Here is a 26543-nt window from a genome sequence, read left to right as displayed (position 1 = left end):
CTGCCCTAATGATTTCTTCCAATAACCAGTTCACCAAAATGCTTAGAAAGTTAACAACCAGTTCTCTCGAAGTGGTGCAAACTGGCTGAATCCCACCACTGTTCTTAACTAAGGGTCAGTACCTGCTTGGAGTTCGATAAGGGTCTACACCAGGGGTGTCAAACTCAAGGCTCGGGGGCCAGATCTGGCCCGCAGGGTGTTTAGATCTGGCTCACAGGGCTGCCCTGGAAACAGCAAAAGCCTCTGGTGGCAAGGGGTCCCAAGTTCTGTTTTCGCTGGCAGAGGGTTGCAGGAGGCCATCACAGCCAAAAATGGAGCTCAGGAGACCGTTTTCCCTGGCAGAGCCCTCAGGCCACCATAGGCACCCCCAACACAAGTGATGTTGAGCTGACCACAGCCACCCCAGTCATGCCACCCCAGCCTCCCCCCCCCCCGAGGTCAACCACAACCCTGATGCAGCCCTCAATGAAATCGAGTTTGACACCCCTGGTCTACGGAACTCAAGCAGGATTAGACTTAGCTTGCCTGTGGCTATGTAGGGATTCTAGGCTGATCCCTCTTTTCACCCCACCCTTAGGCTCTGCCAGTCCTTCTCCCAGAGGTGCAAGTGTCTCATAAAGAAGCATCTCTTGGAAACAAAATAAATTCACAGAAATGCATTTGATCCAAGAAAAGTGCACAATATTTTTTTTTAATCAGGTGACTTTTACTGATAAATATCACAATGAATATCAGTCTATTTTCATCCACAGAAACAGATGGATGCATACTATCCTAATGAAAAAACTAAATATTATGCACTATAGCCGTGATGGCGAACCTACGGCACGTGTGCCAGCAGTGGCATGCAGAGCCCTCTCTGTGGGCACACACGCCATTGCCAGCTGCTCTTCTGGTTTCCGCCAGGCAAATTTCGCGGGCACTGGAGCTCTGGAAAAGGGCCTGAAACACCCCAAAAAATGGCCAAAAAACCCAGGCTGTTTTCCAGGCCGTTTTCCGGACCATTTTCCGGGCTGTTTTCCGGGCCAAAAACAGCCCAAAAAAATCCAGAAAATGACCTGAAAAACTTCCAGAAATGGCCAAAAACCAGGCATGTGCATGCCAGCCAGCTGGTCATTGGGTTTCCAGTGGTCTGGCTCGTGCACTCTTGGGATTAGTGAACATTTGTCTCATATGAAAGAATTAAATTCTGCTCGTGGCTCAAGAACAGTTTGTGTCTTGCAACTATGATTTTTGATTCCAGTTTGGACACTCAGTGTCAAAAAGTTTCATCATTACTGCACTATAGGAAGGAGTATAATACAAAACATGATCCTGAATTAAACGATCACATCTCTCTCTCTCTCTATCTCTCTCTCTCTCTCTCTCTATCTCTCTCTCTCTCTCTCTCTCTCTTTCTCTCTCTCTCTCTCCCCTCTTCTCCCCCCTTCTCTCTCCTCCATGCTGTGTATGCTGTGCAATTTTTATTGACATCAGTGCAAAATGGGAGAACATACCATGGCATGGTTCAGAACAGTGAATCTCAGTCACGGCAGCTTGACGATGTGTAGACTTCAAATCCCAGAATGCCCCAGCTGGCTGAGGAGTTGAAGTCTACACATCTTCAAGTTGCCAAGGTTGACACTGTGCTAGCAGTAAATGATACTGTGCAGTAGAGAAGGGAATTGGCCCTGGGATATAATTTATGTCGCTTCCAGTTTCATGTCTCTGGCCAAGTTCTACCCTAACAGTGAAAAATATTAGGTGTTATGATTCCATCAATTTTAAATCATTCCACACAAGTTTCCATGTGTTAAGGTGTTTGCATTGCGTCATCCCTATAACACAACTAGGGCAATTTCTTTCATAAAACTATAAAGAAAAGGTGAGCCAGAAAATGCTGAATTCTTTCTATGGTCCAGAGCAGTGGTGGGTTTCCAAATTTTTTACTACCGGTTGGCTTGCACGCTCTCGCCCATGTGATGCTTCTGCGCATGCACAGAAGCGTCTGGGTGGGTAGATGGAGCCTCCCTCCATTTCTACTAATCTGAGCCGAACTGGAAGCAACCCACCTCTGGTCCAGAGTGGTTATGGTTAAAATACTACGATTTTTCTCTATTGTCTCAATTGTTCTAGTGTTGTTTCAAACTTGGCAGCTTTAAGATAGGTGGACTTCAACTCCTAGAATTCCCCAGGGCCACTCCTCCCATTGAAGTCCTCCAGTGGTGGGTTTATACTTTTTTTACTACTGGTTCGCTCATGCGCGCAATGCTTCTGCGCATGCTCAAAAGCATCCGGACGGGTGGGCAGTGCCTCCCGCCGCCACCACTACTGGTTCACCCAGTCTGGGCCAAACCAGGAGCATCCCACCTCTGAAGTCCTCCCTCTTAAAATTGCCAAGTTTGAAAAACCCTGTTGTAAAAGGTGTGACTAATTTCCCTAGCCAAGTGCCATTTCAGTAATATTCTTTTTCTTCTGCATATAATATTATTTCAAAGATATAGTTTATCTTGCATGCAATGTGGAATGCTGGTTTCAATAGCCCCCAAAGCAACGTAGGTACTTTGAGAATAAAACAACATATAATGGATCCAAGGGTGGGCTGCTGGGGGTTTGCAGGGATTCGGGAGAACCTCTAGCTAAGATTCTATGCAATTCGGAGAACTCCCAAATCCCACTCCTGGCTGGCCGCACTCACTCCACCCAACCCCTCCCAGGAGTCCCCATGAGGCCCATTTTGGATGCAGGTAAGTGCAGGGCATGTGGAGACTCGGAAAGGGTGAAAAATAAGCCTATGGAAGTTCGGGAAGGCCGAAAACACGCCTCCAGAGCCTGGGGAGGCTATTTTCACCCTCCCAGAGACTCGAGGAAAGCCCCCAGAGCCCGGGAAGGGCAAAAATGCTCCCTCCCCCCACATCAAAAATGCTCCCTCCCCAGTTGGCAGGAGGCCAACTAGGCCACGTCCACCATGGCCACACCCAGCCAGCAACCAGGCAGAGAACTCCTTGCTAAAATTTTTGAAGCCCATCCCTGGTTGGAGGGGTCTAATTTCAGCCAACTGAACACCTGTACAAAAAAGTACCACCATTCTCTGAGCCATTTGCCATGACAATGACTTTTTATTCATGACTTTCAAAGCTTCTTAGCATCTCATGCAATAGTTTTCTTCCAATGATCACTAATTAACTCTGGGAACTTTACATTTTCTCCCCTCATTCTTCCTTGCTCTTTATCTTCTTTATTTTGTTTTCCTCTTCCAGGGGGAGAGGGGAATGCCAGGGCTGCCAGGAAAACAAGGAGTTCAGGTATTCTGCAAGGAATGGAGTCTTTATCCAGCTACTCTAACCCATACCTTTCAACTGTTCTCCTATATTTTGCATATGACTCCAACCTGGTGTGTGTATATGTTTCTTTTACACATATATATGTTGCATCTGCTGCATAGAAAGAGTTGCAGCACTCTATGACTCTTTAAAGCAGCTAGGTCTTCTCCCAAAACCAATGTAGTTAGAGTAGAGAGCAGAACAAAATGGTGCATTGGAGCTGCCCAACCTTGGCAACTTTAAGACTTGTGAACTTCAATTCCCAGAATTCCCTAGCCAGCATGGCGAACTCTGGAAGTTGAAGTCCACAAATCTTAAAGTTGCCTCTGCTACATAGTTAAGACAGATGTCACAGATAGGGTGACATCTGTCACCCTAAATTCTCTGCAGTTCTTTTATGGAATCAGATCCAAATCATTGCACAACATAAAGTTCAGTTTAGCAGAGGAAGAACAAAGAAGAATTGTTGAACAAATGGCATGTTCATTCCTGCATTTTCATTCTAGAAATAAGGAAAAAGAAAATTTGCACATTTTCGGATATGCATTGAATGCACAATAATTCATTACTGTGACCCCAAAACAGTCAGGAATTTGTTAGGCCATTATATATTACACTAGCTGATAACCTGGCGCTGCCCAGGTATTTATTTATCCCAACCCTCCTTCCATGAACGTCGCTGCAATTTCTAAAGTTGGATTTTCCCCCTTACCAGAGGGATCTCCATTGTGGAGCACTGTGAAGCCATTACTATGGCAACTCCATAGTCCTGTACAGTAGAAGCCATTTTAAGACAGTACAATAGAAGCCATATTAAGGCACAACAGGCTCTTAATAGAACATCCCCCCGAGGGTGTTAGGGGTGTCTTACCCCCACAGTATTTCTTTCCAGAGGGTAAGTAATCGGAGTAGTAAGTTTGGTTGAAATTGCTCGAGGAGTTGGAACATGCACACATTTATCTATCTATCTATCTATCTATCTATCTATCTATCTATCTATCTATCTATCTATCTATCTATCTATATGTTTTATTATTTTGTCAGGGATAAGAATTGCATTGAAGCTTGTGCTTTGATTTTAATCAACATTTGGCTTAGGTTTAACAATGTGTCCATCAGGCACTCAAGAACACACATTTTCTAAAAGATTTAAATTGCAAAATATATATGTATATCTGACAAAGGACTGACATGCCATTTCTTCAATTAAATCTATCGTCCAAAATTTGTTTTTCTGCCTACCATCCTCTTTGTCCTTCTTGCCCATAGGCACTAACCCTTACTCACATCTGATTCATTTCTTACTATTTCTTTCATCTGTTTATGACATAGAATCCCTGATTTCCGTCTTCTGTCCTTGTGTTTTTTAGCTTTGTCCCTGATTTCTGTTTCAGAAAGTTGAGAGGTATGATCCTTCTCCCCTGTTCTTCTATCTCCATCTGCCTGTTTCATTCCTCTTGTGGTTTGCAAGCTCTTGTCAATTATCTTCTGATTGGGCTCTTCAAGAAGCCATATCTTTGTTGTTCATCTTTTGCATGAAAGCCTCCCAGTTCTAACCATAAATCGTCCTACCTATTCCCACTTCTTTCCTTATGCCTACTCTTGTTATTCTTACCGAATAGGCTGACACAGGGTTTTTCAAACTTGGCAACTTTAAGACATGCGGACTTCAATTCCCAGAATTCCCTACTCAGCATGCTAGCTGAGGAATTCTGGGAGTTGACATCCACGAATCTTAATATTTTCAAGCTTGAAGATCACTGGCCTAACAAATACTAAATGATAATTACTAATTCACAGAATATGCAGCTCTTTCACCAACAGAGCCATAAAGAATTTGTAGTTCTGTATGCCCTCATTTTGTCTCATTTATTTGGTTTTCTTAGTTCTGTTTTGCTTACTACTTGGTATCGTTTCCAGGAAGGTTTTAATTTTTTTTTTAATTCATGAGGCTGATTTCCTGTTTTGTATTTTCTTCTTTGGGAGTTGTTCCCCGCTGGGAGATGCAGTCAAATGGGACTGCCTGAAGTGGGCAAGGGGGTTTGCCTCAGGGGTGAAATGCTACCAATTCGGAACAGTTCACCCGAACTGGTAGTAAAAAAATGCTACCGGTTCGATTGAAATGGTATTTCTCATAATCAGCTGGGCAACAATCAGCTGTGAAGCACGATTTATATTAGCTAGAGTCGTCGGATTTCCTGCTTTCTAGATAATCTAAATCACATGGCACATCGGATTCCCCCATCCCCTCTTTTCAGACTCATAAGGCTTCAAAATGTTCCTTTTTTTAGCGCTCTGTGGCCATGCCTCAGGCGTGCATGCACACGCAAAGTGTGTGCTGGGTTACCGAACCGGTAGCAGACTTCAGAGGATTTCACTGCTGGTTTGCCTCAGAGATGAATAAAATAATATAATTGGTTTTAACATTGCTCCTCATGTTGAGAAATACCCTTAAGAGCAGCAAAAAAGAGTGTGCACATATATGTATTCATTTCCTTGCCTTGTCTTTTGTAAGCACCTTCCAAATAGATTGAATTATTATAATCTAAATATTCAGAGTTTTCTTCTGGCCCTGATTCACATGATGTATAATTTTTATCATTATCATCCAGTTTTATGTGCATTATTACATCCAGTAGATGTTTGATTGAATGACTGTGGCCACCATCATGATTTTTGGGAGATCCCCCCTCCCCCATTGATTTCCCTGAATGATTTGGATAGATATACTATTATTAATTACCCTGTTTCCCTGAAAATAAGACCTCCCCAGATAATAAACCCAATCGGGCTTTTGAGTGCATGTGCTAAAATAAGTCTTCCCCTGAAAATAAGCCCGCCCCAAAAATATTTAAATGCATGCGCATTTAAGCGCATCTGGTTGGTTGCTTGCCATGTAAACAACATGTGGTGAGGAGGCGAGGCCGGAGGGGGGGAAGGGAGGGGGGAAACACACCCGTACCTAATGGCTGCTCCCAAAACCCTAGCCACTGTGTCCTTTCTGTCACACTAATAGCCATCGCAAAAAGAGCAGCAGGCCCAGTGACGTGCAACATAGCAGCAGCCATGAAGTAACCATACTCACTGCCTCCTGCACCACAAAAATAATAAGGCCTCCCCCAAAATAAGGCCAAATGCTTATTTCAGGGGTCAAAAGAAAATATTACCCTGTCTTATTTTCAGGAAAACATGGTAGTAAAATTGCTGCCATTATGATAGGTAGTATGATATAAAAGGAAGAACTACGTATTTGAACAGGTGCTTTAACTCAGGAGTCTCCAACCATGGCAATTTTAATACTTTGCACTTCAACTCCCAGAATTCTCCAATCAGCCATGCTGGCTGGGGAATTCTGGGAGTTGAAGTCCACAGATCTTAAAGTTGCCAAGATTGGACATCCCTGCTTTAGATATTGATGAAGCTTGAACTTTCTATACCATAAGAAATCCTGGTTGGAAATGGGCTTGACAATATTCTTGTCAGGATAATCCCCCATGAGTTTCTTCTGGTAGATGAGCTCCTATATAAGTTTGTTTTAAAATGCTGTAGCATTTTTAATATGGGAAAATAGAAAGGGAAATGCCATTGTTCTGGTTTTCTCCATAACCAACTCGTGAAATGTGACTTGAAGAGGGCATTTCAAAAATACCCTGTCAGCCCTGGAGGCCATCTTTCTCTTTGGATCTTCAGAGCTGCCATATCTACCCTGTCAGATCCAGGGGTGGGCAGCTACAGGTTCGCCCGGGTTCCTAAGAACCCGTAGTTAACGTTAGGGCCGGTTCGGAGAACCTCCAAATCTCACCCCTAGCTGGCCCCTCCCACCCTGCCCCGCCCCTCCCAGGACTCTCCACACGGCCCATTTTGGAAGCGAGGTAAGTGCAAGGCCCCCATGGAGGCTTAGGGAGGGGGGGAAACGGGCCTACCAGAAGTTCCAGAAGGCCAGAAATGGGAGCCTGGAGAAGGCAGTTTTTGCCCTCCCAGAGGCTCGAGGTAAGCCTCCAGAGCCTGGGGAAGATGAAAATGGTCCCCCCACCATGGTGCAGGTGGTCAACTAGGCCACGCCCACCATGGCCATGCCCACCCAGCAACCCGGCAGCAAACCCGTTGCTGAAATATTCGAAGCGCACCTCTGGTTAGATTTACATCAGTATTACAAAGAAATAGTAAGATTGGGTACCCCATTTATTCCTCATGACTCCCACCTTATGATTTGTTGATCCAGTTACAGCTGGGTAAAATTTTGCATTAGTGAATTTCTCTATGTGAGATTTAGTGGAATTTTTAAACAGATGTAAATAGAAACTGGAAAAAATCTGAAATGGTCTTTTTACACACACAAAAAAATCCATTACGTGGGAAAAGAACCATCTCTTTTTCTCAATGTATATTTTCCTTTTTCTTTCTTTCTTTCTAACGCAGGGTGAACCAGGGAATCCAGGAGCAAAGGTACTGCACTTAAAAAAAATTAACGTGTTCTAAATTTGTTCAGCCATGTTTTATTTTAGTCTCTCAAGTAAACCTGCTATTATAATAACCAGTATGTGAATAGCCAATTAAAAATATGTTGGATGTCAAATATGATGGATATCAGCTGAGATGGTGGGCTTCTTCTGTTTGCTGTGTGGCAGAGGTCACCAAATTCGATGACTTTTAAGACTTGTGGCTGACTGGGGAATTCTGGGAGTTGAAGTCCACAAGTCCACAAATCACTGGGTTTGGAGACCCCTGCTCTAGAGGGACAAAAAAGGAGAGAGTTATTTCCAAATTATACTTACTACTCCTTGTTCACTACTCATGCATTGTTCCATGTTGGAATCTTTAGTACCAAAAACAGGGGTAAGTTGCTGTCGGTTTTACTACCAGTTTGCAACCTATGTGCAACTCTGCATGTATGTGCTCTGTTCAATGTAAATTGTTCTTCACTCATTCACAGAACAATTTACAGTGAACACATGCGCAGTCACTAAAAACCAAGATGGTCATGGCCAGGCGGCAGCAAGGCCAACCGGTTTGGGGGCATGGCAGGCCTGGGTCGCTGCCGGTTCTGCAACCCAGGCCTGAATTCCACTACTGGTTCAGCAAACCAGGCCGAACCAGGAGCAACCCACCTCTGGCCAGGAAGCCTAATTAATATCATGGGATTTTCCTTAGAGGAATAAGAACTATTGTGATATGGTGGGTCATTTTGGAATCAAGAAATCCACCATTCATTCGTCTTACAAGCATAGCCAAACCACCATCTCTTAGCTCTTCTCTTCCTTTCTTTAGAAGAATTCTTTATTGGCCAAGTGTGATTGGACACACAAGGAATTTGTCTTTGGTGCATATGCTCTCAGTGTACATAAAAAGAAAAAAAAAAGATTCATCAGGAATCATAAGATACAACACAGTGATAGTCATAGGTTACTAAATGAGCAATCAAATCATACTAGGGAACAAATAAAACAATATAAATTGTAGAGATACAAGCAACAGGATTATAATCATAAGTGGGAGGAGAAAGGTAATAGGAAGGATAAGAAGAACAGTAACGCAGTCTTAGTAAATATTTTGACAGTGTTGTGGGAATTAGCTGTTAAGCAGAGTAATGGCATTCGGGGGGAAACTGTCCTTGTGTCTAGTTGCACTGGTGTGCAGTGCTCTGTAGCATTGTTTTGAGGGAAGAAGTTGAAGCAATTTATATCCAGGATGTGAGGGGTCTGTAGATATTCTCATAGCCCTCTTTTTGACTAGCTCAGTATATAGGTCCTCAACGGAAGGCAGGTTGATAGCAATTGCTTTTTCTGCAGTTCTAATTATCCATTGAAGTCTGTGTCTGTCTTGTTGGGTTGCAGAGCCAAACCAGAGAGTTATGGTCGTACAGATGACAGACTCAATAATTCCTCTGTAGAACAGAATCAGTAACTCTTTGGGCAGTTTGAGCTTTCTTAATGTAGCTTTCCAATCTACATTAGAAAGATACTAACAGTGGCCATTGCACAAAGATAATATATATGAATTGCTCTGCTTCAAAGCATTATCCAAATAATATTGTGGTTGCTATAATTATCGCGACTTATTTTTTAAATCATAATTTCATGTTGGTACTCTTATAATTTATATCAGTATGATGCTTAGGTGAGTGTTGGGTAGAAAGACATATATACCCATCATCTATAAGGGAAAGCAACCTTAAGGGAAGTGGAGAAAGGGGATATATTGTTTGATACAAAATGAATCTAAATATATCCTTTGTGAGAAGTGGGGATTGGGGTGGTGGTTATATATTTGGCTCTTGGATATGCTGCAATACCTTTCATTATTCCTACATAATATCTACATTATTATGTTTTTTTCCCTTACCTTACGAAAAAAATTAAAAAGGGAGAACATGGAATTTCTGGGAAGATGGGCCCCCCAGGTTTGCCTGGAAAAAGGGGGTACAGGGTAGGAAAAAAATGCAAAGCTTGGATTTTGTTTGTCTCCGTTGTCCTTCTCAACAACCCATAATTCTGATCCGAGTGCTGTGAGCTAAATTCCCTAAGCTGGAAAGAGATTTCCACTGCTTCCATGGCTGAAATGTAACTCAAAAGTCAAGGCTAACAAAACTATTTTATTTTTGATTGATTTGGTTTTTCACTGAAAGTATGAAATAAATGTCTCAGCATGCTGAAAGCTTTATAGCAGTGTTGTGATGTAGCATGGTTTTTGCATGGATTTAGATCCTTCTCTGTTCTTTGCACTTTTATTCTGGGAAGGGAAAATTATAAGATCTTTTGACAAGAATGTGTGCTAGATTGATTCATGGTGGGCTGGAGTACCAAGTACTAAGATTCGTTACTCTCTTTAAGATTTCAAATGTTTTATTTATGCACTTTTTTAAAAAAAAACCTTATTTCCAATTAAATATGATAGCGTAATTTAGAAGCCTGTGTTTCAAAATCTTCAGCAACTCCTAGAAACAAGAGAATGGCCCTTAGTAGCCAAATAATATCCTTTCCATACAATGAAAAACTAAATGTCAGTATGATTCCCTAGAAAATAGACCTTACATAAAGATTATTCAAGAGCTATATTAAAGTGGAAAGGTATTGTATATATTTGTGAATATTGATATAATTTAAAGCAAAAAGCTAGTATGGAGCTATATGAATAATTATAGAATATATAGAATAATGATGTATACAATTGGAAAGAAAGAAAATTGAAATAATCACTATGTAAATATGAGGGATAGGGATACTGGAACGTTGCAAAAGTGGAAATGTGGTATAAAAGATGAAATATATTCAATAAAAAGAAAAAAAGAAAAAAAGAAAAAAGAAAAACTAAATGTCTAGGCCAGTGATGGTGAACCTTTTTCGCTTCAGGCGCCAAAAACATGCACGTGCACACTATCGCGCACTCACCCCCGTAATTTAATGCTCCCCAAGCAGTGCCCCCTGGGCATGCATGCGTGACCCCCATCCCGCTGCCCCACGCATGCGCACACAGCTTTCTTAGAGTCCGGGGAGGGTGAAAACACCCCCCCCCCGGAGGCCCTGCAGAGGCCGAAAACAATCCAATGCATAAACCGGAAGTCCATTCCCTTCAGGCAAGCCTCTGGAGGGCAAAAAACAGCCGAAAATCAAGGCTGAAAATCAGCTGGCCAGTGCGCACTCGCGCTGGAGCTGACAGGACAACGCCCCACGTGCCTTCAGAAATGGCTCTGGTTGCCACCTGTGGCACATGTGCCATAGGTTCACCATAACATGGTCTAGGCTCTTCCCTTCTGCATTTCAGAATTTAAATTATTGTCTAGATAGTTAGACCTAAGGCAGGGATGAAGCATTCATATGAGCAGAGTTAATTATTTTTGTCAGATAATGGCAGTGCCTTGATTTTAGTATCTACTGAGACCTATTAGTCACTGCCCTCCAGTGTTAATCTAATATGTTGTGAAGATAAGTCAATGCACTTTTCTTCAACATTATTAATGGATGATAATGAACTGGTATGTTACACTAATTGATAGAAATGTGTACAATACATTAAAAGTGAATGGGAGAAAAGTTGGTCGAATGATGCAATAGTAGGTGCCTCTCAAACATTGCTGGGAGTATCATTTCTGAAGAGCTGGTGGTATTATGTACACATTCCAACCATGAATGATTTTAAGATAATCCCAAGCATTCATGCCTCTTAGAGTGGGACCTAAAGTTATTTTAATCATTATGTAAATGTATGCATTGCAACAATTTAAAATTGAAGCTAGCTCGTGCCTGCCCAGGAAAGGCCAAGATCAGTATTGGGCCTTAAGTAACAATTATGACAATTGGAGAAGCTCTAAGCGCCAAATCTGTTCCTTCTGAAGTAATATAACCCCAATGGAAACAGGCGGTCAGTGTTTTCCATATCTAGGATCTACTCATCAAAAGGTCTCCAAATAATCAGGGCTCAGGTTAAATGTAATCCTAATGCTAACACCCAAATATTGACCATATGACCATGGGAATGCTACAACAGTCATAAGTGTGATGGCTGGTTACAAGTCACTTTTGTTAGTGCTTTCATAACTTTGAATAGTCACTTAGCAAATGGTTGTAAGTATGTAAAATGCATCATTTGTGGAATGACATCATTCATGTTGAATGGGACATCATCTCCTCCCTTCCCATCACAGATGCCCAGACTCTCCGGGGGAGGGAGGGATAGTTTTGAGTGAGAAATCCAGGTTGGGAAAATCTGGATTTTCTTCCAGATGAAAGCTTGTAAGAGGCATAAGTAAACTGTGAAGAGAGTGTTATAGTATGCTCTTTTTCCAATCCCCGTTACAAGATCAAATAAATCATAGCATCTGGAATCTGATCTTACTGGTTTTCCTTCAACAGGGTGAGAAAGGGAAACCTGGGGATCCAGGACCTTCCGGAACCACAGGGCAAAAGGTCTGTTTTATTATCTAAGTGGGAAATAAGGAGAGTGGCGTATTTTACTTTATTGAAAGCCAAAAGCAAATTAATTGCTGGGCATTGCATATATAAAAGTTGGACCCGTAATGAGTTGAATTTATTCCAGTTTGAAGACTCCATGCAGGGGTGGGCTTCAAAAATTTTAAAATTTTTGCAAAGGGTTCTCTGCTCAGTTGCTGGGTGGGTGGCCTCCTGCACCATGGTGGGAGGGGGAGTTTTCACCCTCCCTGGGCTCCGGAGGCTTTTCTCAAGCCTCTGGGAGGGCAAAAACAGCATCCTCAGGCTCCAAAGACTGTCCGGAGGCTGGAAATATCTATCTATCCACACGGTATGTTTTGTGTTGCATTTTTGCTGATAAATAAATGAAGGAAGACTAGTATAGATCTATTTCAAACTATTTAGCTCTGATCAGCTAGCCATACCCGATTCAAACTTTGGCTGTTTTTACATGTTAGGCAGTTATATTAACCTCTAAGCCACAAGCTCTCCTCCCTTATCAGCTGAGCCAGGGGAATTATTAAGTGTTTAACTTTTCGGTCTTAATGATCCATCTTTTGTCCAGTGGCTAAATAAAAACCAAAGAATTTAAAGATTTAAAAGCATACATTTTCTCAGAAAACAAACCACATATCCAAACCTTATGCCACCATAAATTGTCAGGATTGTTTTGGTTAATCAAAGGACAGGAGCTCCAACAACTGAGTCTGTCTTGAATGTCTTTGACATTACTGATCAGCTAAGTAACATCAAGTTGCTACCAATTTGATACAGGTAGTCCTCATCTTACAACCATTTGTTTAATGACCATTCAAAATTACAACGGCATGAAAAACGTAATTTACCATCATTTTTTGCATATATTGTATGACCGTTACTGTATCCTCATGGTCACATGATTAAAATTTGGACCCTTGGCAACTGGCATTTTTGATTGTTGCAGTTGTTTGCAGGGTCATGTGATCACTCTTTGCAATCTTCTGTTCTGATCTAGGCTTCCCAAGATCATGAAGCCAACTCCTCGTCCCGATAAAACCTCTTTTATTTAGTAAAGGGAATTCGTCTCCAGCAAAGTCCCGGCAAACAGTCTTTCATGAGATTTCACCACTATAGACCTTTATCAGGCTTGGAAAGTTGCCAAACTGATCTCTCTCAAACACCACACTATAGAAGCAATTACTTGGCAAGAAGTCAGGAACAGATCTTCACTGTAATGAATTGAACTAATTGTCTCCTGCAAACTCCCCTCCCCTTTTGCTCCTTTTTATCCCTATGGGAGGGGCCATTCACCGACCACCTGTGGCTTTACTCCTGAGTTGACCCTTATTCCATAGCTGTTCCCTTCTCCTGGCAGCTGTTTTTGCGCACATTGGGAACAGGCTCCAGCTGTTCTTCTGCCCCACTGATATCCGACTCCGAAGGCAGCTGATAATTGTTGGACGGTCCTGGCCCATCTCTGCCTCCAATGCAGAGCCCTCATCAGAGCCTTCCCCAGACTCCAGGACTGGCCCATGTTCCTCCCCAACTTCCTCACTGTCTGAGTCTGCCACCAGCTCTGCTGGTGGGCCACAACACCTTCTGACAAGCCAAGTCAATGAGGGAAGCCTGATTGTCTTAACAACCGTGATACTTACTTAACAACTGCAGTGATTGGCTTAGCAGCTATGGCAAGAAAGATCGTAAAATGTGACAAAACTCACTTAACAGCTTTCTTACTTAGCAACAGAAATGTCGGGCTCAATTGTGGTTCATAAGTTGAGGACTTCCTGCATATTCCAAATGCATTGAGATTTCTGGAGTTCCCTGAGTTGCAATTCCATCATTTCTGCAGGCAGCAGATTGTCCTCAAATGTGGAAAATAAGGTTCATTAATATCACTCATGGCTCATTTTGTTAAATTCTCTTCAGGGTGAAAAAGGAGATTCTAGCAATGCAATTGGAGGTGGCAAAGGAGAACCAGGAACCCCAGGAATCCCAGGATTGCCAGGGCCTCCAGGACCAAAGGTGATAAATGTAGTGGAAAAAGTGTTCAGAAGTGGACTAGAAATGAATATATATGCATATATTGGATATAGAGTTTATATAGTGCACTAGCTCTTAACCCAGCATTGTCTGGGTATTTTACAACCCTAACCCTAATCCTGTATTAGACATTCACAAATGTCCGGACCAAACATAATTTCTAAGGTTGGATTTCCACCCTTATCAGAGGGAGCCCCCTTGTGGAGCACTGTGAAGCCAATATCATGGCAACTCCACTGTGCTGTGCAGTAGAAGCCATTTTACGGCAGTACAGTAGAGGCCATTTTAAGGCACAACAGTCTGTATCGTAACAGAACACACACCTCGAGGAGTGTTAGGGATGTTTTACCCCCACCATATTTGTTTCCAGAGAGTAAGTCATCTGTGTACCAAGTTTGATTGAAATTTCTCAATGCATTCCAGAGTTATGCTGGAACATACATACATACATACATACATACATACATACATACATACATACAGCCTTTTTTATACATAGATTGGGTAGTTTTTTTCTATTGAGAGAACAAGAGAGGGAGCAAGAGAGAGAGAGATTGTCATCAAATAGAGCTTGCCAAACAAATAGTAAACTACTTTTTAGTTTCTTTAAGGTATAAAATTCCCTACTTCTTTTATTCTGCTTGCTTCACCATCACCATCCAGAGAATAGAATGGGACAACCCGTCATGGCCAACTCTCTGCAGTCAACTTTTCATGGCCAACTTGCCATTGCCAACTTGCCGCAGGACAATTCAACAATTCTATTTTAATTGTTTAAAATAATAAAAAAAATAAGTTTTTGTCATTCACATTTCATTTTGTCCCTCCCTTTGACATCCTTTCTTTAACAATTCTATTCCACTATTTTTTTTAAATATTAGTGTAACTCTCGTTTCTCAGTGAATGGGCCTGTGGTGAGTTGGTTATGGCAAGTTGTCCTCCAAGAATTCGCTGTGGCAAGTTGGCTGTGGTGAGTTGTCCTAGCCCCCCCACCCACCCGCCTAAGGAAATGTCTTCCAAGCAGTGGTGGGTTCCAGATCCCATTGCAACCGGTACGATTGCAACGGGGCCCGGTGTCCTCCACATGAATGTGCGCAGCGAGCATGCACACACACACCCAGCGTGCACATGCATCTTGCCCTCCAGTGACGCCTCCACGACGCTTCAAATGCTCAGCGGAGTGTCACGCAGGCGCTGTACACACCATGCGTGGAAGCACCAAAGACTTTAAAGACAGGTAAGGACGACGGGCAGGCAGGTGGCAGGCACCGGTACACCCGTACCGGGAGGCACCACCTACAACCCACCACTGCTTCCAAGTGTGCAGATACACGACCAGGAGAACAGCTAAGTGGAACAGAACAATTATGAGTGAATATCTTCCACCAATGAGCTGCTCACAGGGGAATAAATGCCACCCCCTTCTAGGCAATCAATGACCAGCTAATATGAAACACACAGCACACATAAAAGATCTACAGTAACATGATGCAGTTCATGTTCATGCAGACTTCCATGAAGGGAGGGAGACTTAAGGCAGTTCCATAGTACAGGTGTTTCCCTCCCACCATCCCTCAAATGTACATTTATAAACTGGCCCACAGTCACCTTCCCTAATTCCAAGCTCAGAACACAGCATGTAGAGAGTCCTGTAATCTAATCAGTGCTTTCCAATTTTTCCCCAAGTGGCCAATAGGAAAGAAGAAGGAACATCAGTCAGTCAAGTCTGCTCCCTCATGATTACGTATGAATGCATTATATTTTAAAGCAACATAATTCCCAAAGGCCTGTGACAATGTGTAGTTAAAATCAGATCACATTACAGTAATTCAATTATTATATAAATTTATATATCGATAATACAAGTAAAATTAATATAAAAACGGCCTCCAGCAAGCAGATGACAGCTCCCAGATGCTCCATTTTGCAGGCTATTGGATGCGAAATAGACAAAAATATTTCTCTTGCTGAGAGAAGGAAAGAGGGCAGGAAGGGGAAGAGGAATAGAGGAGGAGGGGAGAGGTAAGGAAAGAAGGAAGGGAAAGGAGGAAGGAAGTAGAGAAGGGAGGGAGGGAGAAAAGAAAGGGAGAAGAAGGTGGTGTCAAAACAGGCGAGGGATGGTAAACAAAGCAACCCAAATGGAATAGTATAATTTTATAAATGGAATGACAAATGTATAAGAACCATGAATGTAAAAAAAAAAGAATAATAATCATGATGAATGTATATCTATAATTGCATATAGAGAACAAAAAAAAAACTTTATATAATAAAAAAATATTTGTCTTGCTGAAGAGGGGCATCATTGAAGTTTTTATAATTTTGGGGAAATCTTTTTACCTTGAGATTACCATCACTTTGCTTTTTTTTGTATTAAAACAGTTCTCGTTTTCTGCTTGTTTTTGTTTCCCCAGTTAGAAACTTCTGGTTCCCTTTTTCTGCCCGAATGCAATATCATCGGCATACTTTAAACAGTTTATTTTCATACCACCTATTCAGTGGCAGGATTTTTAAAAAATTACTACCGGTTCTGTGGATGTGGCTTGGTGGGCATGGCAGGGGAAGGATACTGCAAAATCCCCATTTCCTCCCAATCAGCTGGGACTTGGGAAGCAGAGACTAGATGGGGGCGGGGCCAGTCAGAGGTGGTGTATATCGGTTCTCCAAACTACTCAAAATTTCCGTTACAGGTTCTCCGGAACTGGTCAGGACCTGCTGAATACCACCTCTTCACCTATTAATAATTCCATTACATTCCATCAAACATTTCTCCATAGATGTTGAAAAGGTGGCAGCAATAGGACACATACCTGGCACTCTTCTTTTTTGGATTTAAAACTCTTTTGAAAAATGTCCTTCAAATAAGCTTGTTCCCAGTATATATTATTTTAAATAAATACATAAATACCCTAAGTCGTTAGGGTGACAAAAATGTATGCAAGGGTGGCTTGATAAGCTATTATATCAGGGGTGGGGAATGATGGGCCTTTTATGACTTGTGGACTTCAACTCCCAGAATTCCAGAGCCAGCCATGCTGACTCAAGTCATAAAGGGGCCATTGCCTCTCAGCTTTGCTTTATATAAATGGAAAATATTAAATTTTTCCAAATATTTCTGAGGACTAAACTGCCATTCCTGTATTATGCGTGCTGAATTCATGTATCCCAGTCCCTAAAATCCAACGAAATGCACTTTAGCCAAGCAGGATTTATAAAGCCATCTGCTTTGTCCATGACAAGAGTGACAATTTCCTCACAGAATAGATTTCCATGGACACAGATATTTTATTAGTAGGGTAGTATTAGTCCAGAACACCTGTTCCTAACCATATATACCTTCTTTTAGGGCCCCAAAGGTGAACCAGGGAAGAGTGAAATGGTAGACTACAATGGCAATATCAATGAAGCTTTACAGGTAAGGAAGTAGCAGATATGCCATAGGCACCAGATTATTGTGGTAATGATACTGTGAATCCTTTTATTAATTTTTTTTTTAATTGTTGCAATTTGCTATTGATTCATTGATTATATGCCATCAAGTCATTTTGGGCTCTTTGCAACCATGTTGATATTCTCTACGATGATGTGTACTTACCTGTTATTTGAGATCTCCCAATGGTGTCCTCATTGCCAATGTAACTGAGTCCATCCATCTTGCTGCTGGTTGTCCTTTTCTTCTCTTTCCTTTGTCTTCTCTTTCCTAAAGTCCTCTTCCTCATTCCAATAACCATTGTTCTCTTTCCTGCTGTCCTTTACTCTTCCTATAATGCAATAGGATAGGATAGGATAGGATAGGATAGGATAGGATAGGATAGGATAGGATAGGATAGGATAGAATAGAATAGAATAACAGAGTTGGAAGGGACCTTGGAGGTCTTCTAGTCCAACCCCCTGCTTAGGCAGGAAACCCTATACCATTTCAGACAAATTGTTATCCAACATCTTCTTTAAAACTTCCAGTTTTGGAGCATTCACAACTTCTGGAGGCAAGTTGTTCCACTGATTAATTGTTCTAACTGTAAGGAAATTTCTCCTCAGTTCTAAGTTGCGTCTCTCCTTGATTAGTTTCCACCCTTTGCTTCTTGTTCTACCTTCAGGTGCTTTGGAGAATGGTTTGACTCCCTGTTCTTTGTAGCAGCCCCTGAGATATTGGAACACTGCTATCATGTCACCACCCAGTCCTTCTTTTCATTAAACTAGACATACCCAGTTCCTGCAGCCGTTTTCATATGTTGTAGCCTCCAGTCCCCTAATCATCTTTGTTGCTCTTCTCTGCACTCTTTCCAGAGTCTTTTTCCTCTTCTTCCTCTTTCTTATAGTCCTTTCCCTCTTTCCTCTTTGCTTACATGCAGAATAATGGGGGGGGGGGAGTTTACATATAACATGCTGTAGCATATGATTAAATCACATACTTCATATATTCTATTTTACTATTAATTTTTCTAGAAACATAAATAAGGATGGTAGTGTTGAATATATGGGTCTAGACCAGTGGTTCTTAACCTTTTTGAAAGAATCGCCCCCTTGAGCCATTGAGGAAGTTATCATCGCCCCCCCTCCCTCAACATAACCTCTCAATCACAACACAGGGAAATAATTCTTCAATTTATGCAACACATTTTTTTTAATTGTCATCAGGACATATCGATGCAAATAATTTATTTCAAGTCTTTTTCCCATATCTCAACTGAGTGAAAAATTCTGTTGCCACCCATCACTTTACTCCCAAACTTCGTGATACATGTATTTCATTATTATCTTATTTATTCAAGACAATTAAATGCAATGACCACTGAAAACAAAATTCAATTGCAAGAAAATGAAATGCCCAAAAAAACCCAGTAATATTTAATGATTTAATTACAAGTGAATTTTAAGATGCAAAAAGAAATATAAAAAGGGCATAAGAACAAACCGCAATGCAGGAACTAAGAATTTCAAGACGAAAACTCTGAAACTAAATTAAGATTCGAGGAAAATATATATTCATGCACACTGTAAAAAGGGAAGAAGGAAAGCAACAAAAATCAGAGCGACAAATTTAATGCCTTAAACTGAAGATATAATGTTTTAATCATATATATATATTAGATTCAAATCCCAGTAAGGGTATGGCTAGCTGATGAGAGCTAAATAGCTTGAAATAGATCTATACTAGTCTCCCTTTATTTATTTATCAGCACAAATAAAACAAATATATATATATATATATATATATATATATATATATATATATATATATATATATACATACATACATACATACATACATACATACATACATACATACATACATACACACACACACACATACATACATACATACATACATACGTTGTATTTGTGCTGATAAATAAATAATTGGGGCATACCAGGGGTTGTGACACTAAATAAATACATACATACATACATACATACATACATACATACATACATACATAAAAAGGTTACATGAAGAGCACAACAAAAAAAATTGAAACCATAAAACCAAGAAAATATAATATCGAACTGGAGTGCACGCTAAAAAAGTACAATACAAAGAGACACATAAAATGTTTTACAGAGCACAACAAGAATTCAAAAACAATGGTGACAACTCAAACTGGAACGTGAAATCCAATGCAAGCAAATACAATGATAAGAGCTGAGACAATTATTAACGAAGAAAATGTATGTACACAAAAAGCAAAAAAAGAACTTCAACGCCTGCCTTTTGCTTGGTGAGCTGATGCCAATTTCTTGATGTCTGGAACCATTTTTGTTATTCTTAAATCGCCACGCTCAGTGATCTTCAACATGTTCCTTGACTTAGAAAGGATCTGTTGGACGGTGCTGAAGCCCCTCTCCACTAAGGAAGTGGAATGAAAGGCTAAAAGAAGCAACTTAACTTCCTCCCACAATATTGGATAAGTGTTCCTCATTTTCACCCAAAAAGCTTCGCAGCCGTAACTCTGAAAATGTGATTGGGCTTCACATTTCAGATCTGTCAGTGGCTCTTGCAGTTTGGGATGAAGTTGTGCAAAGTCTGCTGTGAAAGGATTTAACACCCGTCCAGATTTATCAGATCATAGAATCTGGTTTCCATATCTTTTTTTAGTCGCTTCAAGTGGCAGCAAAAAACATCCAAATCTCCTGCTTGGAGTTGACGTTCATTACCAAGGCTTGGGAACTGATACAGCTCCTGGCAACTCATATTGCTTGCAAGGAGGTCCAATTTTGAAATAAATGAGCAGATTACTCCCTTGGCCTTAAGAAAATTGATTTTATCTCCTTTACCTCCACATTCACTTCATTCAGCTTGTCAAAAACATCAGTGAGATAAGCTACATCCAGACATCGAAGTTTAAGAGAACTGCTTAGACTTGGATCAATGGATTCAGGAAATTCGACAACTGTGTCAAAAAGTTCGTGGAATCGCCGTGAACACTTCCCTTTTGAAAGCCACCTTACTTTGGTGTGCAAAAGGAGATGTTCAAACTCCTCGTGATTTTCTTCACAAAGCTTGTGAAAAAGTTGGTTGTTCAAGGCATCCGACTTAATTTTATTCACAGCGTTAATGATGTAACGTATAGACTCGTGCAAACGGCCACTCAAATTTTTTGAGACAAGGTGCTGTCTATGAATGACGCAATGAACAGTCATAACTCCAGGTACAATTGATTTTAGATGAGCTTGAAATCTGCGATATCGTCCAACCATGGATGCATCTCAGTTGCACATGCCATGACGTTTGTCAAAGAGTTCTCATTAAAAAACTCTTCAACCTTTTTAAATATCGAAGAACCTTTTGTGTCGGTGGCTAAATTTTGAGCAAATAACAGTTCTTCCCCAATCTCTTCATTTCCATTGATGAAACGGACATAAGCCAATAACAAGGCTTCATTTTCGCGAATCGTTGACTCATCAATCTGCATCATGAATTCTGTACTTTTCAAGGTGTCAATAAGCCTTTCTTCCACTTCAGCAGCCATTTCCTCAATTCTTTTTGATAAGGTGTCATTGCTCAAAGGAATTGATTGCGTGAAAGTGCTTGTGCTGGGCCCCAACATGGTGGCAACAATCTGTTTCACTGCTGGTAAGATCAGCATTTCTCCAATAGTGTGAGGTTTGCCACATTTTGCTATCAACAAAGATACTTCATAGGAACAAATGAGCCCCTTGTCGGCATTGAGTGACGATTTTCCAAATAACTTCTCAACAGCGCTGCGACCCTCAAACCTGGCCTTTAAGGATTGGAAAAACGATACCGGTTTGTCGGCTTTATCTGAATGAATTCTTACCAAATGATCTTTCAGTCGGGAAGGCTTCACTGCGTCATTTGAAAATGTTTTCTCACAAAGACAAAACGGAAGTTGTACGTTGGAAGGAGATGGAATGAATCCCAATTTTAGGTATTCCGTCGAATATTGGTGATACTTCCTCTTCTCGGCCATGTTGAGAGGTCTTCAAAAGGCACTAACTGCAAATTAAATTTTCGACTGCACAGGAACACTATAAAACACACATGGACGTCAATAAACCTAGTTTCAACAGTTACGTTGACATTACAGCTGACATCACAGGGGACAGCCACTCAGCATGCGATGTTTCAAAAGAAGTGCTCACCCCTCCATCACTGCCCATTCTGGCCAATGGCGCCCCACTGTATGGTAGAGTGATAGAGGCCGCTGCACAACGCGCATGAAGATGAGCGATGCATATTCACATATGTACGGTGTTCTGTACTAAAGCTAGCTGGAGGAACATTTTCAAACACAGTTCAATCCACTAATAGAGAGCGATCTGATGTTTTTGTATGACAGATATGCAGCGGTTCACTGTATGAAAAAAGTCTCAAAAGTGTCCCCAAAACGTCTTGCTCCATCGCCTCCATATTGCCCCCCTTCCATTCCTTCACCCCTGCATCGGCCCTTTTTGTTCCATCCCCCACCCCCCACCCCGAAAAACAAAATTGCTCCTGGGGCGATATTGCCCAGGATAAGAACCACTGGTCTAGACTATTGTTATAGACTGAATGGCACTAGTTAATTATATTGCTTCTCATATCATTCCAAAGTAAACCCCTAATCCTCTGAAATAGGTATTGGCACAGATGGAAAGACACCTGTGTATTAACAAGCAGGTTGATTGTCTGTAAAAACTATATTGCTTGAAATTATTTGACTCATACCTTACCTATCATACTGTAGCATCTTTGATAGGCATATAGGTACAGATAATGGTTAACACATAATTGTTCTTTCAATCAGGAGATACGAACATTGGCCCTCATGGTGAGTTAATCTTCTTTTCTATAAGCTGTGGTTCTTAATAAATGCTCAGTTAAATAGGAGAACATGCTAGCAATCTTGACAGATGCATTATAGACTAGCTGATAGCCCAGCGTTGCCTGGGTATTTGTTTATAAGGGGGAAATGTCCAGACCAAATATAATTTTTAATGTTGGATTTTCCCCCTTACCAGAGGGAGCCCCCTTGTGGAGTCCTGTGAAGCCATTACCATGGCAACTTCACTGCGCTGTACAGTAGAAGCCATTTTACAGCAGTACAGTAGAAGCCAGTTTAGATACAGATACAGACTGTTTCTTAACAGAACACACACAATGAGGGATGTTAGGGGCGTCTTACCCCCACAATATTTTTTTCCAGAGAGTAAGTCATCTGTGTATCAGGTTTGGTTGAAATTGCTTGAGGCGTTTTTGTATATGTATATAGATGTCACACATGGATAAATGAAGAACTCATCCTTTCCTATAGTCATGGGTTAGATACATACGCTTTCATTGTTCTTCATTTTAGAATTTTATCCCAGCACATGAAGCTGGGAGAAGTATCTGTTGATAGCTATCTTCTTGTGTCTTGGTGTGATATAGCACTGCCACTGAAATTCTTCCCCTCTCAAAAAAATCAACTGTGGCAACTACAGTAGTTACCAAAAGGGTATATGCAGCAGTGGTGGGTTCCGGATCCCGTTGCAACCGGTACGCTGCAACGGGCCTGGGTGTCCATCACATGCATGCGGGCTGCGCACGCAGGCACACCTACTGCCCTGCGGAGCATCGCGCAGGCACCGTATGCTGCGTGTGCATGCGCAAATGGCCCGGTTGGGTCAAAGACAGGTAAGGAACACAGGCAGGCAGGTGGGCCTCCGAAGCACTATACCGGAATGCTGTCTGCTGCTCCCAGCAGGCACCGGTACACCCGTACCGGTGGGTGGATGGATGGATGGATGGATGGATGGATGGGAGTGATGGAGAGAGAGAGAGAGAGAGAGAGAGAGAGAGAGAGAGAGAGAGATTATGTCTGTATAGAATTATAGATATAGATATAGTGTATGTGTGTCTGTATATATGTGTGGGTGTGTTTATGTATATGAATATGAATATATATGGTGTATATATAATCAATTTATTTGTGTATATATGTTTGTCACACAAACTCAAACAGACACATACATTTTATTCCAAATAACAATACTAATTAAAAATGAAAGGGAAATAAATAATTATATTTATATACTGTTAAACAATGAGGGCTTTTTCCCCTCCTATCAGGGACCTCCTGGTCTTCCAGGCATCGCAGGGCCAGCCGGACCTCCTGGACAGAAGGTAACTCCATCAGTCTTTCTTAACAGTCAGCTAAGATAAAGCCTTTTCCATCTCCTCAATTAAAATTGAATGAACAGGATGAAAATTAAACAAAAGCAGAGGAAGATACTGTTCTTCTAGTCAGTTCAAAAGATGGATAATCATCATCTGGAGATGGATCCCACTGTAAAATGCACCACAACGAAAACACTAGGAGAGCTTTTGTGGTGCAAATGGAATTGACAACTTGCTAATGGGAGATTTCCCAATGGAATAGATGTTTATCCTTGGTCCTGCTGATCACCCATCTTCTTTTAATTTATTATTTATTCATATGATTTATATAGCTGTCTATATCACCGAAATGACTGTGAATAGCTTACAAGTTTAGAATAGATGACCGCAGCACCCAACAGGGGAAAAAAGAAGGGGATAAAATGTGTGTGCCTCATTTTCCCATCCAACAGAAAACAATCTAAATTCAAGAACAACTTAGAGACTCAAAGAACAAGCGTTATTTTCATTCTTGGACCCTGACAAATTTAGGTTATGATTCAACTTTTAGTGCTAAATGATCCACAATTTCTTGAACGTAACGTCAGAGTTCCAAGTAACACCCTCCAATGAAACAAAGCTCTGAGGCTTAAGTTTCCTCAAGTTTCCATTTTATTAGAGATGCCACATTGGCCTATCTGGGAAAACCCAAATCTGAAAGTTTCCAGGTTTTCTCCACCCAAGTGAAAGTTCAAGTCCCTGCCCAGCCCCCACATGTCCATCACATGGTCAATCAAGCACCGTCCCACCTGGAGATGCCTCCCAGTCACCTCATCGCAGCTGCAGGGCAAGGTGGCCTTGACTCTCTGTGAAAGGAATGTTAATTTGACTATATATCTCCCATACTCCATATAATTCCCCCTACCATTTTCCCACAGTAGAAAATGTGGCAGGCCTGAAGTCCCAAGGGTAAAAGATGGCTTCCAGGTCTGACACATGACTATTCCAGTGGTGGGATTCAGCCAGTTTGCACCTATTCGGGAGAACTGGTTGTTACCTTTCTAAGCAGTTTGGAGAACTGGCTCTTGGAAGAAATCTCATTTTGGTTTTTTTCCCACTTTACAGGGCTAACTCTGTAAGGAAGGCAGGAAGGAAACATTCTGGTGTTGTTTCTAGTCTAATCTTTATTGCCCTGCTTACGGAAACTGCCTCTCCGATTAACCTTTATTACATTGTAACAATTAAGGCAAAGCGCCCGTCGACGTGCGTGATGTTGAGTTAACCACGCCCATCCAGTCACATGACCCCCCCGAGCCCCACCTATCCAGCTGGTCATTAGGGCAGAGAACCAGTTATTCAATTATTTGAATCCCACCACTGAACTGTTCCCTCTGTATTTGCCAAATTTAAAGTAAAAGTGTTTGTTCTGTCTTCACATCTCTTCTGCAAGGTTCCAAGGTTTATAATATAATATACTGTATTACCCTTCACTGTTTCCTCTCAGGGTGAAATTGGCTTGCCAGGTCCCCCCGGACGTAATGGAGAAAAGGTAAGAAGCTAGACATGAGAAACAGGTACCGTACACCAGGGGTGGGTTCCGGCTTCTTTTACTGTCAGTTCACTCAGGGATGTGCTTCGGGCATGAGCGCACTTGATCCGTGCTACGTGCACATGTGCGCTACCCATACATGCACAGAAATAAACAAAATTGCTTCTGCACATGCACAGAAGCATCAAAAAAGATGGTGGTGCTTATGGCACCTATAGAACTGGTTCGGGCGAGGGGGGAGAGAGAGAGAGAGAGTAATATGGGATAAAAGTGAAAAAATGAAAGAAAAGCATTAACATCCAACTCTTTTCAGTGCGGCAGAATAAAAATATTTTAAATCAACATTTTACTTTTGCATACTTAATCTATACTAGCCCTGTGATGGCGAATCTATGCCACATGTGCCACACGTGGCAGATGGAGCCCTCTCTGCAGGCACGTGAGCTGTCGCCCGAGCTCAGCTCCACCCTGCACGCTCACATTCTTGCATCTGACCAGCTGATTTTTGGGTCTCTGCCGCACTTGGGCGGGGGTCAAGGTACAACGTGCTCTACATGGGGCTGCCCTTGAAGAGCATCCGGCGACTTCAGCTAGTCCAGAATGCGGCCGCGCAAGTGATAGTGGGTGCACCTCGGTTCGCCCACATAACACCTATCCTCCGCGAGCTGCGCTGGCTACCTGTTGATCTCCGGGTGCGCTTCAAGGTGCTACTTACCACCCACAAAGCCCTTCATGGTAGTGGATCTGCGTACTTGAGAGACCGCCTCTTGCCAATTACCTCCTTGCGACCTATTAGATCGCATAGATTAGGCCTCCTCCGAGTTCCATCCGCCAGTCAGTGTCGACTGGCAACCACACGGAGGAGAGTCTTTTCAGTAGTAGCTCCGACCCTTTGGAACAATCTCCCCGTGGAGATTCACACCCTCACCACCGTCCAGACCTTCCGCACAGCCCTCAAGTCCTGGCTATCCCGTCAGGCCTGGGGATAAAGATCGTAATCTGTCCCCACCCGAATGATGAATGAATGTCGTGTACTATTTTTACTTATGTATTGTTTTATGTTTACTGTTTTGTACCCCCCTCCCTATATTTTGTAAGCCGCCCTGAGTCCCCTCAGGGAAAAGGGCGGCCTATAAATAATAATAAAACTAAAACTAAACTAAACG

The 26543-nt window shown here is 41.8% G+C and overlaps 1 protein-coding gene across 1 annotated transcript in view; it reads left to right on the top strand.

Moving 5' to 3' along the window:
- Window positions 1–26543, top strand: part of COL13A1 (collagen type XIII alpha 1 chain) — a 225993-nt gene that overhangs the window by 158841 nt on the left and 40609 nt on the right. Inside the window, exons 19-26 of the mRNA XM_032232350.1 lie at window positions 3240–3284; window positions 7722–7748; window positions 12152–12205; window positions 14135–14230; window positions 17595–17663; window positions 22498–22521; window positions 23802–23855; window positions 25333–25377. Of these exons, the coding sequence (XP_032088241.1) occupies window positions 3240–3284; window positions 7722–7748; window positions 12152–12205; window positions 14135–14230; window positions 17595–17663; window positions 22498–22521; window positions 23802–23855; window positions 25333–25377 (414 nt within the window). The remainder of the gene's footprint in view (window positions 1–3239; window positions 3285–7721; window positions 7749–12151; window positions 12206–14134; window positions 14231–17594; window positions 17664–22497; window positions 22522–23801; window positions 23856–25332; window positions 25378–26543) is intronic.

This window comes from Thamnophis elegans, chromosome 15 (assembly GCF_009769535.1).
Source record: "Thamnophis elegans isolate rThaEle1 chromosome 15, rThaEle1.pri, whole genome shotgun sequence".
NCBI classification, from domain to species: domain Eukaryota; kingdom Metazoa; phylum Chordata; class Lepidosauria; order Squamata; family Colubridae; genus Thamnophis; species Thamnophis elegans.
This window is presented reverse-complemented; position numbering and strand designations above follow the sequence as displayed.